Source organism: Caenorhabditis remanei, chromosome V (genome assembly GCF_010183535.1).
Source record: "Caenorhabditis remanei strain PX506 chromosome V, whole genome shotgun sequence".
NCBI classification, from domain to species: Eukaryota; Metazoa; Nematoda; class Chromadorea; order Rhabditida; family Rhabditidae; genus Caenorhabditis; species Caenorhabditis remanei.
In genome coordinates this window covers 10,113,415-10,129,980 of record NC_071332.1, presented here as the reverse complement: position 1 = coordinate 10,129,980, position 16,566 = coordinate 10,113,415, and the positions used below count along the sequence as shown (strand labels likewise).

The 16,566-nt window shown below is 35.7% G+C and overlaps 7 protein-coding genes across 7 annotated transcripts; 5 read left to right on the top strand and 2 right to left on the bottom strand.

Annotated features, from left to right (window-relative positions):
* Positions 1 to 1,588: 1,588 nt before the first annotated feature.
* On the top strand, positions 1,589 to 5,892 carry GCK72_018707 (uncharacterized protein; the record flags this gene model as incomplete). Its single annotated transcript, XM_053732704.1, has 11 exons — positions 1,589 to 1,858; positions 2,181 to 2,259; positions 2,318 to 2,369; positions 3,390 to 3,452; positions 3,622 to 3,997; positions 4,041 to 4,490; positions 4,542 to 4,918; positions 4,968 to 5,343; positions 5,398 to 5,548; positions 5,594 to 5,751; positions 5,803 to 5,892. The coding sequence occupies 11 exons, from the start codon at positions 1,589 to 1,591 to the stop codon at positions 5,890 to 5,892; spliced, it is 2,442 nt and encodes an 813-aa protein (XP_053581617.1).
* A 413-nt stretch (positions 5,893 to 6,305) lies between these two features.
* On the top strand, positions 6,306 to 8,123 carry GCK72_018706 (uncharacterized protein; the record flags this gene model as incomplete). Its single annotated transcript, XM_053732703.1, has 6 exons — positions 6,306 to 6,359; positions 6,404 to 6,502; positions 6,586 to 6,756; positions 6,803 to 7,233; positions 7,282 to 7,810; positions 7,863 to 8,123. The coding sequence occupies 6 exons, from the start codon at positions 6,306 to 6,308 to the stop codon at positions 8,121 to 8,123; spliced, it is 1,545 nt and encodes a 514-aa protein (XP_053581616.1).
* A 58-nt stretch (positions 8,124 to 8,181) lies between these two features.
* Positions 8,182 to 9,130, bottom strand: GCK72_018705 (uncharacterized protein; the record flags this gene model as incomplete). The annotated part of the gene is made up of 5 exons (XM_003110380.2): positions 8,182 to 8,307; positions 8,354 to 8,473; positions 8,517 to 8,672; positions 8,788 to 8,911; positions 9,123 to 9,130. The coding sequence occupies 5 exons, from the start codon at positions 9,128 to 9,130 to the stop codon at positions 8,182 to 8,184; spliced, it is 534 nt and encodes a 177-aa protein (XP_003110428.2).
* A 1,109-nt stretch (positions 9,131 to 10,239) lies between these two features.
* Positions 10,240 to 11,638, top strand: GCK72_018704 (uncharacterized protein; the record flags this gene model as incomplete). The annotated part of the gene is made up of 6 exons (XM_003110614.2): positions 10,240 to 10,328; positions 10,510 to 10,704; positions 10,757 to 10,948; positions 10,999 to 11,113; positions 11,185 to 11,320; positions 11,367 to 11,638. 6 exons carry the CDS (start codon positions 10,240 to 10,242, stop codon positions 11,636 to 11,638), a joined length of 999 nt encoding a protein of 332 aa, XP_003110662.2.
* A 242-nt stretch (positions 11,639 to 11,880) lies between these two features.
* GCK72_018703 (uncharacterized protein) lies at positions 11,881 to 12,552 on the top strand (the record flags this gene model as incomplete). The annotated part of the gene is made up of 3 exons (XM_053732702.1): positions 11,881 to 12,063; positions 12,111 to 12,264; positions 12,311 to 12,552. 3 exons carry the CDS (start codon positions 11,881 to 11,883, stop codon positions 12,550 to 12,552), a joined length of 579 nt encoding a protein of 192 aa, XP_053581615.1.
* Positions 12,553 to 12,642: 90 nt separating this feature from the next.
* GCK72_018702 (uncharacterized protein) lies at positions 12,643 to 12,985 on the bottom strand (the record flags this gene model as incomplete). Its single annotated transcript, XM_003110240.2, has 2 exons — positions 12,643 to 12,807; positions 12,884 to 12,985. The coding sequence occupies 2 exons, from the start codon at positions 12,983 to 12,985 to the stop codon at positions 12,643 to 12,645; spliced, it is 267 nt and encodes an 88-aa protein (XP_003110288.2).
* Positions 12,986 to 13,869: 884 nt separating this feature from the next.
* GCK72_018701 (uncharacterized protein) lies at positions 13,870 to 16,283 on the top strand (the record flags this gene model as incomplete). Its single annotated transcript, XM_053732701.1, has 9 exons — positions 13,870 to 14,006; positions 14,058 to 14,249; positions 14,305 to 14,511; positions 14,559 to 14,830; positions 14,876 to 15,021; positions 15,086 to 15,610; positions 15,656 to 15,797; positions 15,985 to 16,133; positions 16,185 to 16,283. 9 exons carry the CDS (start codon positions 13,870 to 13,872, stop codon positions 16,281 to 16,283), a joined length of 1,869 nt encoding a protein of 622 aa, XP_053581614.1.
* Positions 16,284 to 16,566: the final 283 nt, after the last annotated feature.

The window sequence follows — 16,566 nt, the reverse complement described above, 5'->3', positions numbered from 1 at the left end:
GTCTTCCTTTTTTTTTGACCAGTACAGTATCCAAAACTGGAAAAAAATTGGGGATTCCAAATCAGTGTGCTGAAAGAGGAACAAAGTTTACCCAATCTGTGTGATTCTTGTGGGGGACCACTTTTCACCATTCTCTTAGGCTTAGGTTTCTCAAACATTCGGAGAAAAACTTGACTAAAACGGTTATTAATCGTTTTTCGTTTTTGTCAATTCTTTTCCGAATTTCTAAGAAACCTAAGCCTAAGAGAATGGTGAAAACTTGTTCCTAATTTGGTCAGTCCGCTACCTTTTCTGGTCCTGTTTGGAATATAAGGCTTCTGAGATATGTTATAAATTCAGATGGTCTGCTGGACTGTCTTTCAGAGAGATATAGTCAATGAGAGAATTTCTCGAATTTTGTAGTCAATGAGTGGTGTAGTCAATGAGAAAAGTGTAGTCATTAAGAAAAATGAAGTCAATGAGACTTTGTAGTCATTGAGAATGTGGAGTCAATGAGACAATGTAGTCATTGAGAGGTGTAGTCAATGAGTTTTTGCCAATTCATTAAAACACCTTGAAAAATTCCGGCAATATATGTCAAGCAAATCTTATCACTATTTTTTGGAATCGAGTACGGTATTGAATCCGTATTTCCGATCGATAAAAGAAAGTATTCTCACCGCTATAAAGAAATTTTGTTTCACGATTACTATTGTAACACATCATACTAAAACACAGAGTCTTTTGAAACTTTCAATCTTGAAATAGAACCCGATAATTGAATTTCCTTGATAATTCGAAAATAACTTCCTCAGCTTGAAAATAACTTTCTCAGCTTGCCTTCAAACATTCTTTTCATCAGTCTTTGGACTTTTCATTTCTAGAAATTCCCCATCAACCCTATAATTTTGACCAATCGGCTCATTCTTCTCTCACAAACACAGCTGAAGTTTTTCAAGTATATATTTTCTCCTTATCGTCAGTTGTTATTATATTTCTTCTTGTTCATTTTGTCACAAATCTATGTCAGTTCTATGCAAGACGGTATTCCAGAATATGAATTAGTATTGCACATGTGTACTTCTATAAGTGTTCCAGTCAACTTGTTGGCCATTTTTTGTATAGCTACACAGTCTTCGAATACAATGAAAAAGTATAAATGGTATTTATTGAATGTCCAAATTTGGTGAGTTTCAGATACTAAATCAACGTTCCAACACCTTAAAAGTAATAAGAAATATCAAGGCATTTGCATCTCTTTTACTGTTTTCTCTCGAAATGATCTGACTTTAACCTTCGAACGAAGAATCTCTTCATGTGTTCCACTTTTACAAAGGATGCTCTGTCAAATCTTATTTTCATCTTCTGAACTAAAGCAACTTTGATGACGCTCACTTTTCCTGCACGAAGTTCTAGTAGATTGACGTTGTGAAACAGTGCATAATTAGAATCAATTTTCCAAATAACCTATACTTACCAAAGTGTCTAGACTTCTCCAGATGAAAATGACGACATCAGATTATTTTTTGATTTCAGGATATTTTTAACCGATCTCATTTTGTTCATTCTCATTGCTCCTCGCTTCTACTTCCCTCTAATTGCCGGAACAATGCACGGGCTCTTTTTCTATATTGGAGTCCCTTATGAAGTCCAAACTATCATCGGATTCGGAACAGGGGTTGGAATGCTATCAGCTTGTATTCAAGCAATTCAATATAGGCATTGTCAAATTGTTCCACCAAGTAGTGTGTTGGCGAGAAGTTCGAAAACGAAGACATTCGTGAATTGTATTCGATACTTATTATTTTGTCAGATTTCCATTCCAGCAGTCATCACAGAGCCTGTGAATCAAATGGAAGCAAAGCTGAGGGTTTCTGAGGTAATGCTTGAATTTGCTTGTCATCAGATTATTTATTTTTCAGAAGTACCCTTTTCATCCTGATTTCTTTTTTGATCCAAGAGTATATCTTCTCCAAGAGACTCCATTCTTTGTTTTTGTACCTGGATCTCTTGTTATTTCATATGTTTTCATTGAACTTTCATTTTATATTGTTCAAAGTTTTCGCCAGTTAAACAAGCGAGTTTCTCATATGTCGGAAAGAACGAAACGGCTACAAAAGAAGTATTTCATCTGCATTTGTGTACAGGTCATCAGAATTCACAAACAAAAATTTCAGCTTTTCTGGAGTAAACATTTTCAGGTGTTAGTTCCGTGTATTTTCTGTATTATTCCAATCGGTTTCCTCTGTTTTGCAATTGTATCCGGGTACCATGTACAGTGTGAGTCTATCCAACAAATGATATTATTATTATTATTCTTTCTTTTTCTAACTTTCAGTTTGGAATGACATGGCTGTAATCGTGTTTGGACTCCACGGAACGTTCGCGACGTTAGTTATGCTACCTCTCTATCAACCATATCGGAAATTTTGCAAAACTCTTCTATGCTGTAATTTCCGCCCATTTCAAAAAATACACTCTTTGGCTGTTACTTGAAATCTGCATTTATGAAAATAAAGGTATTATTTATTTCGATATTTTTCCCTGGACTTCTGTGGGTTCAATTCTGTTTCCATGGAGATATTCTAGCAGGAAGAACGGCATTTTAAAGATAAATGACGGAACATGGAAGTAGTATGCTGGTGGAGAATAATCTCTCCATGTGACTCTACTTTTGGGTCAACTCTGGTGATAAACTCTGCTTATTATCCGAGAATGAACTAGTGATCGGATCACAACAAGGAACTAAAAACTCTTCTTTTTATTATTTCTTTATTTACTTTGTATTTTACTGACAATACATTTTTTAGATATCAATCAAATATAAAATCTTTCATTATCTTAATTGTTTGCAGTATTCTACAAACCGTATTGTGGAGTCAAAGAATAGGAAAGAAACTTGAAACTTGTTCTGATCGAAACCAGGAGCTTCTAAGAAGATTTTTAAAAAAGTGTGTTTTCGAATACATTCATTCTTTTGAACTCTCATTCATAGTGCCTTCCGTATCTCCCTTTTTCTCTCCGATTTGCATAAATCTTCCAATCTACTCAATTACCAAACATGCTTTTCATCCCTCAATTTTCTCATGCTCTCTCATTTTCTTCTTCTTCTTCTTCGTCCAATTCTGAAGTTTTTTGTAATCGCGTCCCATATTTCTGTGTCTCTATATCTCTCTATACTATTTTATGTTTCCAATTGAAAACGAGACGCAGAGAGCATCAAAGAGTGGTTCTCTGCCGTTCTCCAATATGTCGTGCTGTCTTATTTCGATTTATGTTTTTTCTCTCTGTCAACAAGCATGTCATGAACGTTAATTAATTTATATTTATAAAACTGCAAGCTAAATATTTTCAGAGAGAATGAATGAAAATTCATCAAAAGAAAGACCAAAACAATCAGTTGTTGGCAGAGTTTCATTGAAGGAATTGGTGTATGGAGGAAAGAAATTATATGCAATCGGAGGAATCAAATGGTTAGTTGGTAACTCGTTTGTTTAGATGATAAGTGAACAAATAGGAGTTTTAGAGTCCAGAAAAAGAAGTAAAAGGTCAATGAAAACTAAATTTATTTGACTAGAATCTGATAATTAGGTTCACAACTTTTTGGAAGAAATTGTATTACCAAAACTTTGGATTTTTTAGGGCGGTATCAATTGGACCATCAACAAGTCACGATTACAATCAAATAGAAGTGTCAACTATGGGCTTGAAAGAAGGAGAGTGTTGCCACGTGGAACTAGAAGTATTTGCTCCGAAATATCTTCCAAATCGAATGACTTTCTGGCATGTTTTCGATGATGAAAGACATGCATTTGGAATTCCTTATGCTTCTAAAGAGAAGGCCGAGTGTGACTGGGAAGATCATCCACCGGAAGGCAAACTCGTTAAAGGAAAAGTAAAAGGACCATACATAAGAATATCTCTGAATCCGAAAATCTGGAGATACAGAAATTGGCAATTTCCATTTGCCGACTTGGTGCTGAAAGTTAGAGATGAAGAACTATATGTTAATAGAAAAGTGAGTTAATTGAACATTTTCTAAGGAAGAAAGCTAGTTTTAGATATTGTGCTCGGTTAGTCGTTTCTTCGTTCACATAATGGAAAGTGGACGATTGGAATGTATGAATAATCATCAAGTATTATACGTAAAAGGAGTCTCATTTGAAGATCTCTATGATCTAATGGGTATTGTTTATCATGGATGGATGTTCTACAGTGAGGAACTTCTTGTTTTAATGGAAATAGTTCATACATTTTTAGTTGATCGAGCAATGCATCTTCAATCGATTGCAGAACAATTCGGAGTCTTGATGGATACTAATAACTTGGAAAGTTTTGAAGGAAAGATCTCGTCAGAATTGTTTTCAGTTGATCTGATTCAAGATTTTGATGATGATTCATCAGTGATAGTAAACAAGTCATCACCAGTGAGATTGGGTAATGTATCAGAGAATTCATCTGTATTTATGGCAGATGTTAGTGAGAATCAAGAAGAAGATTTTATTTGGCATGTAAGTTTTCTGAGTAGATTCCGATGTTTCAGAAAACAACAACTCATTCAGTCTCTTCAACACCTTAGCCACTATGGGCTGCCTCAATCTCCGAACACATTGCGATTTACTCGCATTGGACCGAGTATTTCTCGTCCGGATGTACTTAACTATCATCAGACACCTAACCCAATCGAAGATGATGGTGATGATGAGGAGGATGATGTAGAACCCGAAATTCAAAATATAGTTCAAGACGATAATATGGGTATGATGCCTGGTCATCCCATTATCAAAGACTCTGCACCTCCGACATTTCTCGATTGTGAAACACTTGATACTGAGAATAATGGGATGCATTACGTATTTGGATTAGAATTTGACTGCAACTACTCAGAAAAGTTTTTGAGAGGAGGAAAGTATGCAATTCAAACTCATTATGGAAACTGGTACCAATTGTGACTGAGTCATCACACGACATAGTTTCTTACTTTACAGGGATATCTATCTGTACCAAGCGACGTTGAATTCTAACGAGTATTTGTCTCTTGGAATATACGGATCACGATTTAAACAAGATATTGTTTATGACACATCATTCAGGATTCAAGTGGGAGGAGGCAGCTTGTTACCGAAAAGAAAATTTATAGAAAAGTTGATAGACTTGAGAAGAAACACCCTCGGATACCCTGATTTTATGGACTGGAGTGATGTTCGGAATTACGCGAATAGCCTCGGAATGGTGTCAATTTCAGTGCACTTGTCGATTGTACCGACTGAAAAGTTCCTCCCAGATTTGACCTATGATCAGTTTCCTGGACACAAAGACACATTTGTTGAGATTGAAGGACTGACATTTCCAGTATCTAGAGATGTAAGTGTGGATATTTTCTTGAAACTGAAACATTTCAGAGTTTAAAACTTACAGGTTCTATCCGAGGCTTCATCAGTTTTTCAAGAAATGTTCAATAACTCTTTGCTTGTATTTAGAAGAAAAGTATATCAAATCCATGGAATCAGCTATGCAATATTCATGCTTCTTATGGAGTACATCTATAACAAAAAAGCTTTCTATTGTCGTGAGTTTCCGACTCTTGTTATTTTCAAGAAATTGATGCTTTAAGTTGAAAACGTGGATTTTGAAGAATTGATGACACAAGCTCAAAGATTCAATTTGAAGTCTGTAGTGCAACAACTCTGTCGGGATTATGTAGATCGAGAAGATATAAATGAACGTGAAGCATACGCATTTTCTCTAAAGTTCGGACTAAAAACTCTCATGGTTAGTTGAATGTTTTGAAAGAATTTTCAATATGTAGCATTCTATTTTCAGTCGAAATACCACAGTGTAAGATCGAGAACCGTCTCCGACCACGATAATCCAATAACTCTAAAGTCTCTTTCCACTTCATATATGCTCTAGTTCCTATTCAACTTGTTTCTAATTTCAAAAATTTCACTCAAATTCCTTCGTCCAGGTACCTTGTTGTGTTACATACGTTATTCTGTATCAATTATTTAATATCAAATGGCTTGTTCATAAATTATGATATTACCATCTAATTTGGTATACATTTTTTCCCTTACCACAGTATCATTTTTCGTAGTGTTTACGAGTGACACATTTCACAAAAATTTGTACAATAAAAAAAAGACATCCCTGTTCATCTCTTCCGCCCGTAGTTCTTTCTCTTTTTACAACAGTATCCATTCCTTATTTATTATTCCCCCAAATATTAATGATAATAAATTGTAAACGTGAACCACTTCTGTGACCTGAGTTTATCCACGTCTCAAATCTATTTGTTTTTGTCATCAATTTCAGTGTAAATTTCAATGACACGTAATGTCATTATGGCTAAAAACGATAACATCGGAACGGATCAAAAGGTATTTCACACTTTCAGAATCAAAAGAAAATCATGAAATTAAAGACAAGCACCTGGATTCCTCTTGCTGAGATTGCTAAAGGCGATGTCAGTGTCGTCTTCAAAGTAACAGATGCGGAGGGAAAGATAGAAGCGGCCATGAAGGTGATATCAGGTTACTTTGTAGTTGCTCCAATTACATTTTTTCCCTCCATTCAGATATTTACCCTCTCATTTTCCAATTACAGGTCGAAAAAATGGGTAAAGAAACCAAAAAGAAGTATATCGAAAGAGATATACTTGAAAGTCTCCGTGACAGTACTCACTCGATTCATCTTATCGATTTCTCATTTGTCAATCAGTACAGAATGACTGTCATGACAATGGTTGGTCCCACTTTGGGTGTTATAAAAAGACTTGTGAGTTTGATAGAGGTTGCCGACAAAGAAATGAGTAAAACTTTAGATGCGCAACAAGTTCAGTGATTCAACTATTCTTCGCCTTGCGATTCGAACTCTTTTGGCTCTAAAAGATTTGCATGAACACGGATACTTGCATCGTGATTTGGAACCAGAAAACATTGCATTGTCGCTCTGCAAGTCTTCTCGTAATGTTTATCTCGTGGATTTTGGAGAAGCAAGACAGTATGCTCGGAATGACAACGGAAAATGGATTCTGAGATCTCCAAGAAACAAAATTGCATTCCGTGGATCAGTACAGTATTGTTCTCCAAAAATGCACGACAGTCAAGAACTCGGGAGAATTGATGATCTTTGGTCCTGGTTGTATGTATTCATTGAAATGCGTGTCTTCCTTCCATGGACTGATTCTACTTTTCCTTTCAAATATGGTCCAAGAAAGAGAAGTCTGCTAGACGAGACTCTGAATTCTGATCCGTTAGTTACAAAAATATCCTCTTCAAGTCTGAAGTTATCTATTTCCAGATTCTTGATGACATTCTTGCCAGTTGTGACGATTATGAAGACTTCCGAATTTGCTGATCGTCCAGAGTACTTCAAAATATACGAGATCCTTACTGCAAAAATGACAGAGATGGGAGTGAAATGGACAGATCCGATGGATTATGATCTCATAACCGAAAGAGATACATTCTTCTCAAGAATTCCTATCAATGAGGAAAAATTGACTGATGAACAACTAACTGCAGTCTTCCAAGAAGTCGTTGTTCCAGGTGGCCAACAGTATTTGGTTGATCAAAAAGCTTACTGTTTCGCGGTCGAGAAAGAAAAGGAGAAGGAAAAAGAGAAGGAAAAGGAAAAAGAGAAGGATGTGAAGATTAAGAAGAAGGAGAAGGATACCGAACCAGAGAAGGAAGAAGTTAAAGAAAAAGAGAAAGAGAAGAAGGTCGAGAAAAACAAGGAAAAGGAGAAAGATGTCGAGAAGCCAAAAGAAAAAGCGAAAGAGAAGGAAAAAAGAAAGAGCAAGGAAGTTATTAAGGAGAAAGAGAAAAAGGTATGTCAAACCGGGAGTCACCTCCAATTCAGTTTCAAAGCCATCTTTTCAGCGGGGATCCCAAGAGAAAACCACCGATAAATCAACAGATGCACCGAGTAAAAATGTGGTGGAGAAAGCAACAACAAAACAGAAAACTGTGAAACCTCTTCTACCGAAGCATAAGCATACGAAGACGAGTTCCACAAGTTCTGCCAGTCATCAAACTTCTCCATCGGTTGCTGAGAATCCTCCACCATCAATGCCTCCTCCACGCGCTCTCAAACAGAAACTGGCGCCGATGACACCGGGAAAACAAAAGATCAAGACTTAGCTAAGGATCTCATTTATTATTTTTTGTATAAAAATTTTTGTGGGAATGGATAAAAAGATCATTCTTGTTTTTGGCTTTGTTGTGGTGGAATATTGAATATTGGAACTGTCCATGTGAGTGGAGGGTATTGGAAATAGAGCATTACTGTGAATGCGCTGGTAATCAATCCAGCTATATTTGCAATCTGAAAGAAAATAGTTGTTGTTTTTTGAACAGACGAGAGTTCCTACCGCAATGAATTTGTTTCCAGTGATGACACCAAAGATGAACCATTGAGCCATAAGGGCAGTAACAGCAAATTGCATGACTGCGGGAATATATTCAGTTGTTCCCATTTTAATTGCTCTTCTCTGAAAAGTAAAAAATGTTTCTTTCCTAATTGAAGCTTCGAACCATTTCGTAAAGTCTTCCTCCAAGTCCCAAAATTTGTGCTCCTGCTGCTACTGACCCCATTGCCGCATTCACATGTTCAGAATCATGAGAATCCACATACAAAAATGCACATTTGATGATGACAGCTGCACCAATGATTTGCCCAATTAGATATTTCTGAACAATAAAATGATGTCAGCTGTTGTTCTTTATCATTTGGTGAACATAAATCACAGGAAATGTTGCCAGAAAAACTGATAACACATAATAAGAAATTGAAAATGAAACATACTCGTTTAGGTTGATAGTAGGCATAGGCTGCGACGTAGCAACTGAGAACTGACAGGTTGAGTGAATTGATTATGATATTCGTCCAATCGTTCGTCATCAATCCATGACGTAACCAGAATGATTGACTGAAAAAATAGGAAATTATATATAAGAAAAGAAAAAAGTATATACGCTTATGATCTTTAGGAAACTATTGAACATCTGGAAAACATAATTTATGAATTTATGACACTTTTTAGAACTAAAAGGATTTGAAACTAATGTGCAATACTTTGGAAACGATGTCAAACTCCTAGGAATTGAGTGAAAAGAAAAAGTATTATTCAGAAAACTCACATAATCATAGGAATAATAAGAACAACGGAACTAAATCCATCGGCAGTTCCTCTTTTTCTCCAATTCAAAACTAAATAAATCGGGAGAAAAACGAATGAAACTGAGAAAACTCCCAACCAAACTGTGTACAGTTTCAAAAACATTTTGGTCACCAATGAGACCAGATACACTATTTTTGGTATTATAAATAGAGTTCAGACACAACTGTGCTTGTTTTTTGTGATTTCTGTGGGTTGATAAGAGAATTAGAAGGGGCGGAGAGAGGAAAAGTACGCTCAAGAGAGAGAGAGAATTCGGTGGAGAGAGTTGACAGGTATAGTCTGTAGGTTTACCAAATCACAAACCATAAAACACATCGCGTAAATTTTTAAGGAAAAGTTGTGAAATCGAGTGGTCTATGGTCAATATTGCTAAACATTGGATAATTTTGCATCAGTTGAGAAAAGAGCTATTGGTGTTGATGTTTTATTAGAATCGTATAGATTTCATTTGGCAAGAGAGTAGTCAGAACTGTATAGTTCAAAGACAGCCTCGAATACCAGTGGAGGTTAAGGGAAGACCGTGAATAATCTAATCCGAACTATCTGAAAATTCTGAAAAAGTATCGAAACAAGAACACTTATGCAAGAGATATGTTGCCATAGATTGAACTTTGTGCTTGCCAGATCTTACTCCAGGTTTGATCGAAGCAACTATTATTTGCATCAATTTAGAACAATCAACTCATAAAAAATGTGATTCAGCCAATGGTAGAAGGAGATAACGGTAGATTATTTTCAGAAATGTACCGGGAGCGTGTAGTTCTTCGCAGTGTTGAGAAATGACGTGAATCCTACACCATAAATAACATATTGATGAACAATGACTACTGTAGCCACTGCTTTTTTTCCGAATGTCCTTACGATCTGTGTGACACATATCTCAGTCGACCCTTCCCCTTCCTCGACTATTTTCGTTCGGACTAACAAACGTGCATCTCTAGCTGTCTATATCTCTATTCTCTAACCATTCGAATTTACTTGGACTCTTTCTCTCTGCGTATCTAGACCCCCACGTATACACTCTTCTATCGTTATTCCTCGTGGTCTTCTTATTGAATTTTTTGCAATCAAATCATATGGAAACAACTAAAGTTTTTACGAAATTATTCAATAAAGATGGAAGTTTGAGTTTACCAGTAAACTTTCAAAAAAGTGGATTTACCTGGTGAGTTACAATATTTCCAAATTTTAGATTTGTAAAAATGATATGTCAAATGCTTGTCCAAATTATACTTTTTGCTGGTTAAAAAAATCATTACTGAAAATGCAAAAAGCCTGACCAAAATTTTATCCGAAAACGTGCTTCTATAACAAGTGCCTCTTTATTTACTGTATTTTAATTTCAGGAGCATCACATTGGAGTTTGCAGAAGTTCACAATGTACCTGCAATTGATTTCAAACTTAAATGTGATGGAATTCATGACGGAATATATTTAACTATGTCCATACAAATTGTAAATTTAACAAAAGGAATTTTTCAAAATTTTGAACATGTTTTCGATCGTCAAAGGAATACTTTCTATTACAGGAGAATTGTAACGTAAGAATTTTCAGAGAACTCGTTGAGTTATTCTCAATCAAATTTTATTCAGAGGAATCCGTACTGTCAGTAAAGATAAAAACGGAAAGACAATTACCAGTTTTCCTATAAACCGATTTCTGTTGGATGATGAGACCAGAGAGCACTACGATTCGAAGGAGCAGACCAAATGGCCTTTTTACAATCCTGTGACGTGGAATGTATTAGATGATGGTCGGGTCGAAGCTAAAAATATCCGAAAATGGTGAGTCTGAAGTTGTCAAAAAGATTGTTCAAACTGTTTGTCAATTTCAGTTATAACAAGTTTGAATACGTCATTGTACTGAAACAATTAGCCGTAAACGAAACTTCACCACCCAGAAGTATTCCAAAATGGCCAAAATCGGATAATTATCCTGTTCAGATAAAAGTAAGTTGTCCCAGAGTTCATGAAAATCATGATTGCATGAAAAGAAATATTTTCGTTAATCTGAATTTCAGTTTTTCGAACCGATGTGGCCGGAAGTTCGTAAACTAATGACAAAGATGAAAAAGAAGAAAAAGATAATCCAAGAGAAGTACATCGAAAATATCGTCGATATTCTCGGAGCTTACTATCACCAATGGGACTTTGATGGTAACTGAAATATTGTAAAAACTTATTCAACGCAATCTGTTTCCAGAAGACAAACTGTTGGAGTTGAACAGTATTGCTATCAAAATTGGTTTCATTCGGTTTATGGATGGGATCGGAATAGGAGGAGATTTTTTGAAGATGACTAATTCTAATTGGGCATCAAACATTGTGAAAACACATCAAGGAAAAAATAGTTTGATGAAGACCAAACAAGAATTTGAAAGATATCAAAGAAATTGGAAAGTCAATCGGATTCCGGAAGCAACAGACCCATCAAGTGTTTTCAAAATACGTCTCCGAGATCACCTACAATGGTAATTTTTCTTTATCTCAAGATCTTGAAAAGTTTGTTCAGGAATGTGAACTTCTTCCTGTCAAACATTTGGAACCAAAAATATGTTTCGATCGGATCTGTACTGGTCGGCGATCTGATAACCAACTACGAGTGTATTCTCGAAATTTCTTTGGTGTCTAAAAATGGAGAGAACATGAATCGAAGAACAGTCACACGAGTTTTGAATCGAAAACAGAACACATGTTGCATTCCAATCTTCTGTTTAATGGATCAGTTAAAAACGAAAGATGAAAATGGAAACTCGGAATACTCGTTTCAAATCACTTTAGACATTCGACAAGTTGCTAAATGGAGAGAAGAAGAAGAATATCACACGGAAGTTGAGATGCCTGGTCCGAATGATGTTTTCTTAAAATTAGAAGGCAAGAGGATAGCAGTCAATAGACGGGTGTGTATTATAGAACGTAGTTCCTAAATACAACTTTTTAAATTCAGTTTCTTGCTCATCACGTCAAATTCTTCTCCGGAATGTTTTTTAATGAAAACTTCAAGGAATACAGTAAAGAAGAGATTGAAATCAATACAGTAAGCTTCAAAGAGATGAATCTTTTCCTAGATGTTCTGTATCATGGAACCAAATTATTTGATGGTAGGTGTTTTGTAAGTATGGCTTAAACAGACTTCCAAAATTTCAGTATCTGAATATTATCATGTTCTTCGAATGGCAGACGAATGGATTTGTGAAAAAGTGATAGGTATTCTGGAGAAAGCAGTAAGAAACACTGTCTGTCAGTGTGTGAATAAGAAGAAACTGGAAAAGAAGTTTGGCTTGAAAATTCATCCACAACCGACAACCAATCCAGAATCGCTGAAACGAGAAGCAATCAATCAAAGTGATTTTCAATCTGAAATCAAAAAACAACGGGTCGAAAAATAATAGGTCTGTAATAGTTTTAAGTCAGTGAATAAATATTTTTTGAAGCAACACTTTTATTATTGAAGGATGGAAACAAAAGGTAATTGAAAACTATCGAGCTTTGACAAAACCATTTTCAGCTTCACTTTCTCTTCCTTTAACGAAACAAAACCACGTGGCATGCTTGTAAGCAGGAAGAATAAGAAGAAGGTAGAGAAGAAAGTTGAGGCAAACGTGTTTAGAGAATCCACGACATTTGAAGAATACCGCAAGAGGCTGAAACAATTTAACAATTAAAAAAAAGAATGAATCAAATTCGAAAATAAAAAGTTGTGATAAAACAGAAACTAACCGGCATGACGACCATCAGAATAATCATAACCATTCGGTCATTATCTGTTTCCAAATAAATAGTTTTCTCTTCTGGAACAGTTACTACTGTAACTTCTTCCATTGTTCAGTTAAAAAATCAGTAAATGAAAAATGGAAAAGAACAGGAGCACGGAATGGGAAACAGGAATCACAATCCATTTTATATTTGCCATCGCCTCGTATAATCTTGTATTTGCCTCCTTTCACTTCTCAAGATCAAAATTTTAGTTTTACTTCTTTTCAATCAAATGAGCATTGAGTCAAAAGTCACCAATGGGAATGAAGTGTGTTAAACTGATGTTTGTTGATTTCGGTGCGAACGAGAAGACAAGATTACAATGAAAGATAGGTGTAAACCATAAATCAGAAAAAAGAAACTGCAAAAGTTACGCCAGCGGAAATTCTTTTTCTAGAAAGATTTTTCAATGGTGTAAAGGGATATAAAAATATAGACCTCCGAACAGACAGTTCGTATACAAGATTGGTTACTCTTATTTAGAAAACTAGAATAACGTTAATCTACATTTCTATTACCTGAATATTACTTTTTTCAATTCGTAAGCAGATTTTTTTTCTATCTTTGAGTGCAAAGAACGTTTTCCCATCATCTCTCATCGATTTCCTTGCCTTCTTCTTACAAGAAGCCAGCGTCGTGGACGAACCGAGAAGAGAGGAGGGGACTAGGTTTCTCAAAAGACGCGGCCACAAAAGAAACGTGAATTTATCGATGTTTCAATTCGGAAACTCACCTTTCCAGGGCTCAATTGTATAAAGTTGAAGTTATTTTGATTGAATTCATTAAAATATCTCCGCCTCTTTCAGAACCATTATTCTTATTTTTCAAGTGAAGTTTCTTTCGAATACAGTAGGTTCCTTCCAATAAGTCAAAACTCGTCTAGGATTGGCACAATCACTTATTCTTAATATCCTTTCTATATCAGTAAATATATAAATTTCAGACCCAACATGGGTGACTCAAGTAAACCTACCACATCTACTACGATCTACACAACTACAGACAGTCAGCACAAATGCTATTTGTTTAAACATCTAACATTCCAGCTATATAGCGAACTAAGAATTCGAATGGGAAGTTTTGTTTGGTAAGTGACAACTTCATCACATTCGTTTTATCCAGTTGTTTCAATTTTCAGGGTTCTTACTCCACATCAGGCATCAAGGGATGGAAGACATGGGTTTGATATTGAAGTCAAGGTCACCGGACTAAAGTCCGGAGAATATTTGACTTCTGAGTTCTCGTTTCAACAACCTGGAAACGTGAAGCAAGTATTTGAGAATTCATTCGACTGTTTTAGAAATACATTTTTCTATAGAAATGCTCTGACGTAAGTTGCAATGAACTCACTAAGGGATTTACAATGGAATATCTATGGTTTTCAGATGCCCCATGGCATCGGGAGAGAATGGAATTGTCTCGACTCGTTACTCTCACTATCGGTTCCTGAGACACAAGGATTCGGACGAACCAAACGATTTAGAAGAAGCCGATGACTGGATATCAACTATTCCTTTGGAATGGAATACTTCTGGAGAAGCTCCGGTGTTTAACGATTTAAACATCGATTTCATAGATACAGTTTATGCTGCGTAAGTTGATTTTTCATCGTTTTAGATTTCATTGAAGTAACTTTTAGAGAAGAACGAAAAAACTCATTCATGTACTATTTTGTTGTGGAGGCTGCTCAGAAGACAACATACGCACCATATCGTCCTCAACTTTGCTGGCCAAAAGCAACAAAAACAGCGAAATATCTCAATAACAAATGGATCTCTGTTGATGGAAACTGGTTTCACAAATGGCCCAAGTTCAACAAATTCATGGAAAACGTTGATCTTCTTGCCCCAGACGATTATGAAGACCTGCTTGATATACTGGGCACTTACTATCATTCCTGGAACATTGATCGTAAAAAATTCAAGACTAGAGTAAGATAAAAATGGCAATTTTCAGATTTCCGGTTGCAAGAGATCGTAAGAGCTGCTGAGAAATTTGGTTTTTTCGATTTCCCCCAAAAAATGATTACGATGGGAAATGTTGATATGTACTTCAGCTCCATGAGATCAGTTTTATTAGCACCGACTGATCATCCACTTCTGGTAAGACTATTTTCTCGTATTAGATTTTCTGATTTAAAAATTACTATTACTACTTTTGTTTCAGTCTGTGAAAGAAAATGTATCCAAAAAGATCTACGAGGAAAACTATGGTGTCACCGTGAAAATGATAGATCATCAGGACCACGGCGGTCATCCAGTCTACAACAGTTTCAAAACAAAAAATGGAATGAACTGGACTGTGAATCTGCACAGAAAAAGTTATTCCGGACAAGAGTATCTTTGTGTCTCTCTTATACTCAATGGACCATATAAACCAGATGAAAATCAACTGTGGAGAGTTGAATTCGGTCCATTAAAGCATTCCAGTCTGGGAAGACTTCCTAAAAAAGTTCACGAAAGAGTTCTTAATACAGTCCAGAGAACTATCGTCTTTCCAACATGCTGGCTTTGGAGTGATGTTTTAAGAGACATGGGACAGAATGGTCCGTTCAATTTCACGTTTAGAACTGCATGCAGTGCATTGTCTGGATGGAAGTTCTCTACAGTTTCTGGGAAACAAGGAGTAACGGGAGTTACAGATGCAGAAATTCAGTGTAAAGATGGAAACATTGTTGCCGTCAACAAAAGCGTAAGATCAAAAACTGAGGATTTCGAACTAGTTTTCTTCTTTCAGTATCTCCAATGGACATGCCGAGCGTTGCGAGAATGGGTGCCAATGCCGAATAAGCCAAACCGAATGGAGATGAATAACTTGGAATTCGAGGAATTCGTTCATTTTCTGGACCATCTTTATCATGTTTCCAAAGTGTATACAAGTAAGTTTCAAAAACGAAAATGGAAGAACCAAATGTTTTAGAGCAACATTACTTCATCTCTAAGAGTAGATTTCTGAAAAATGTTTTTATTTGACAATCAAGTAGTCTGAACTTCTCCTCCCTTTGTGCTGCTGGCGTAGTAAATTTCTTACAATTTTTAAAAGATTTTCAACAAAATCAATTACAGTGGACATTTGGAAAAGAGTATTCAAAGTTGCACAAATCATGAACTGCGATCGAGTCACCGATCAATTCGAGCGTACATGTGTCCGAACAAATGTCAAAAATGTCAACGATATGAAATTCAATGACAACTATTCTTTGGAGTTTTTGAAGGTAAGCTGAACAAAATATTATTGTAGTTTCGAAAAGAAAATTCAATTTCAGTTCAATGTGGAAATGCGTGATCAACTGGAAATGGAATCGATTGACGAATACCTTCACAGATCCAAAGAGCCAGTTGTCAACCACTTTGAAAATAGTTAAATTAATTCACTAATGCAGACTACCACTTTTCTATTTTTAACACAATTTATATTAATTTATTTTTTCATAATATATTATAATTATTTTTTAAATTGGTAGATCTCTTTTATCAATTCCATGCCACTTTCTTTCTTGCTTTTCATTTCATTCAATCCGATTTTCTTACCAAAACCCGCCCTGTCACAGTTTAATTCCAATCGATTCACATTTCATTCTTCTCATTTTGATAGTTTATTTGCATGAGGTATTGCTAAAATAAATTATAACTGACAAATATCTTATG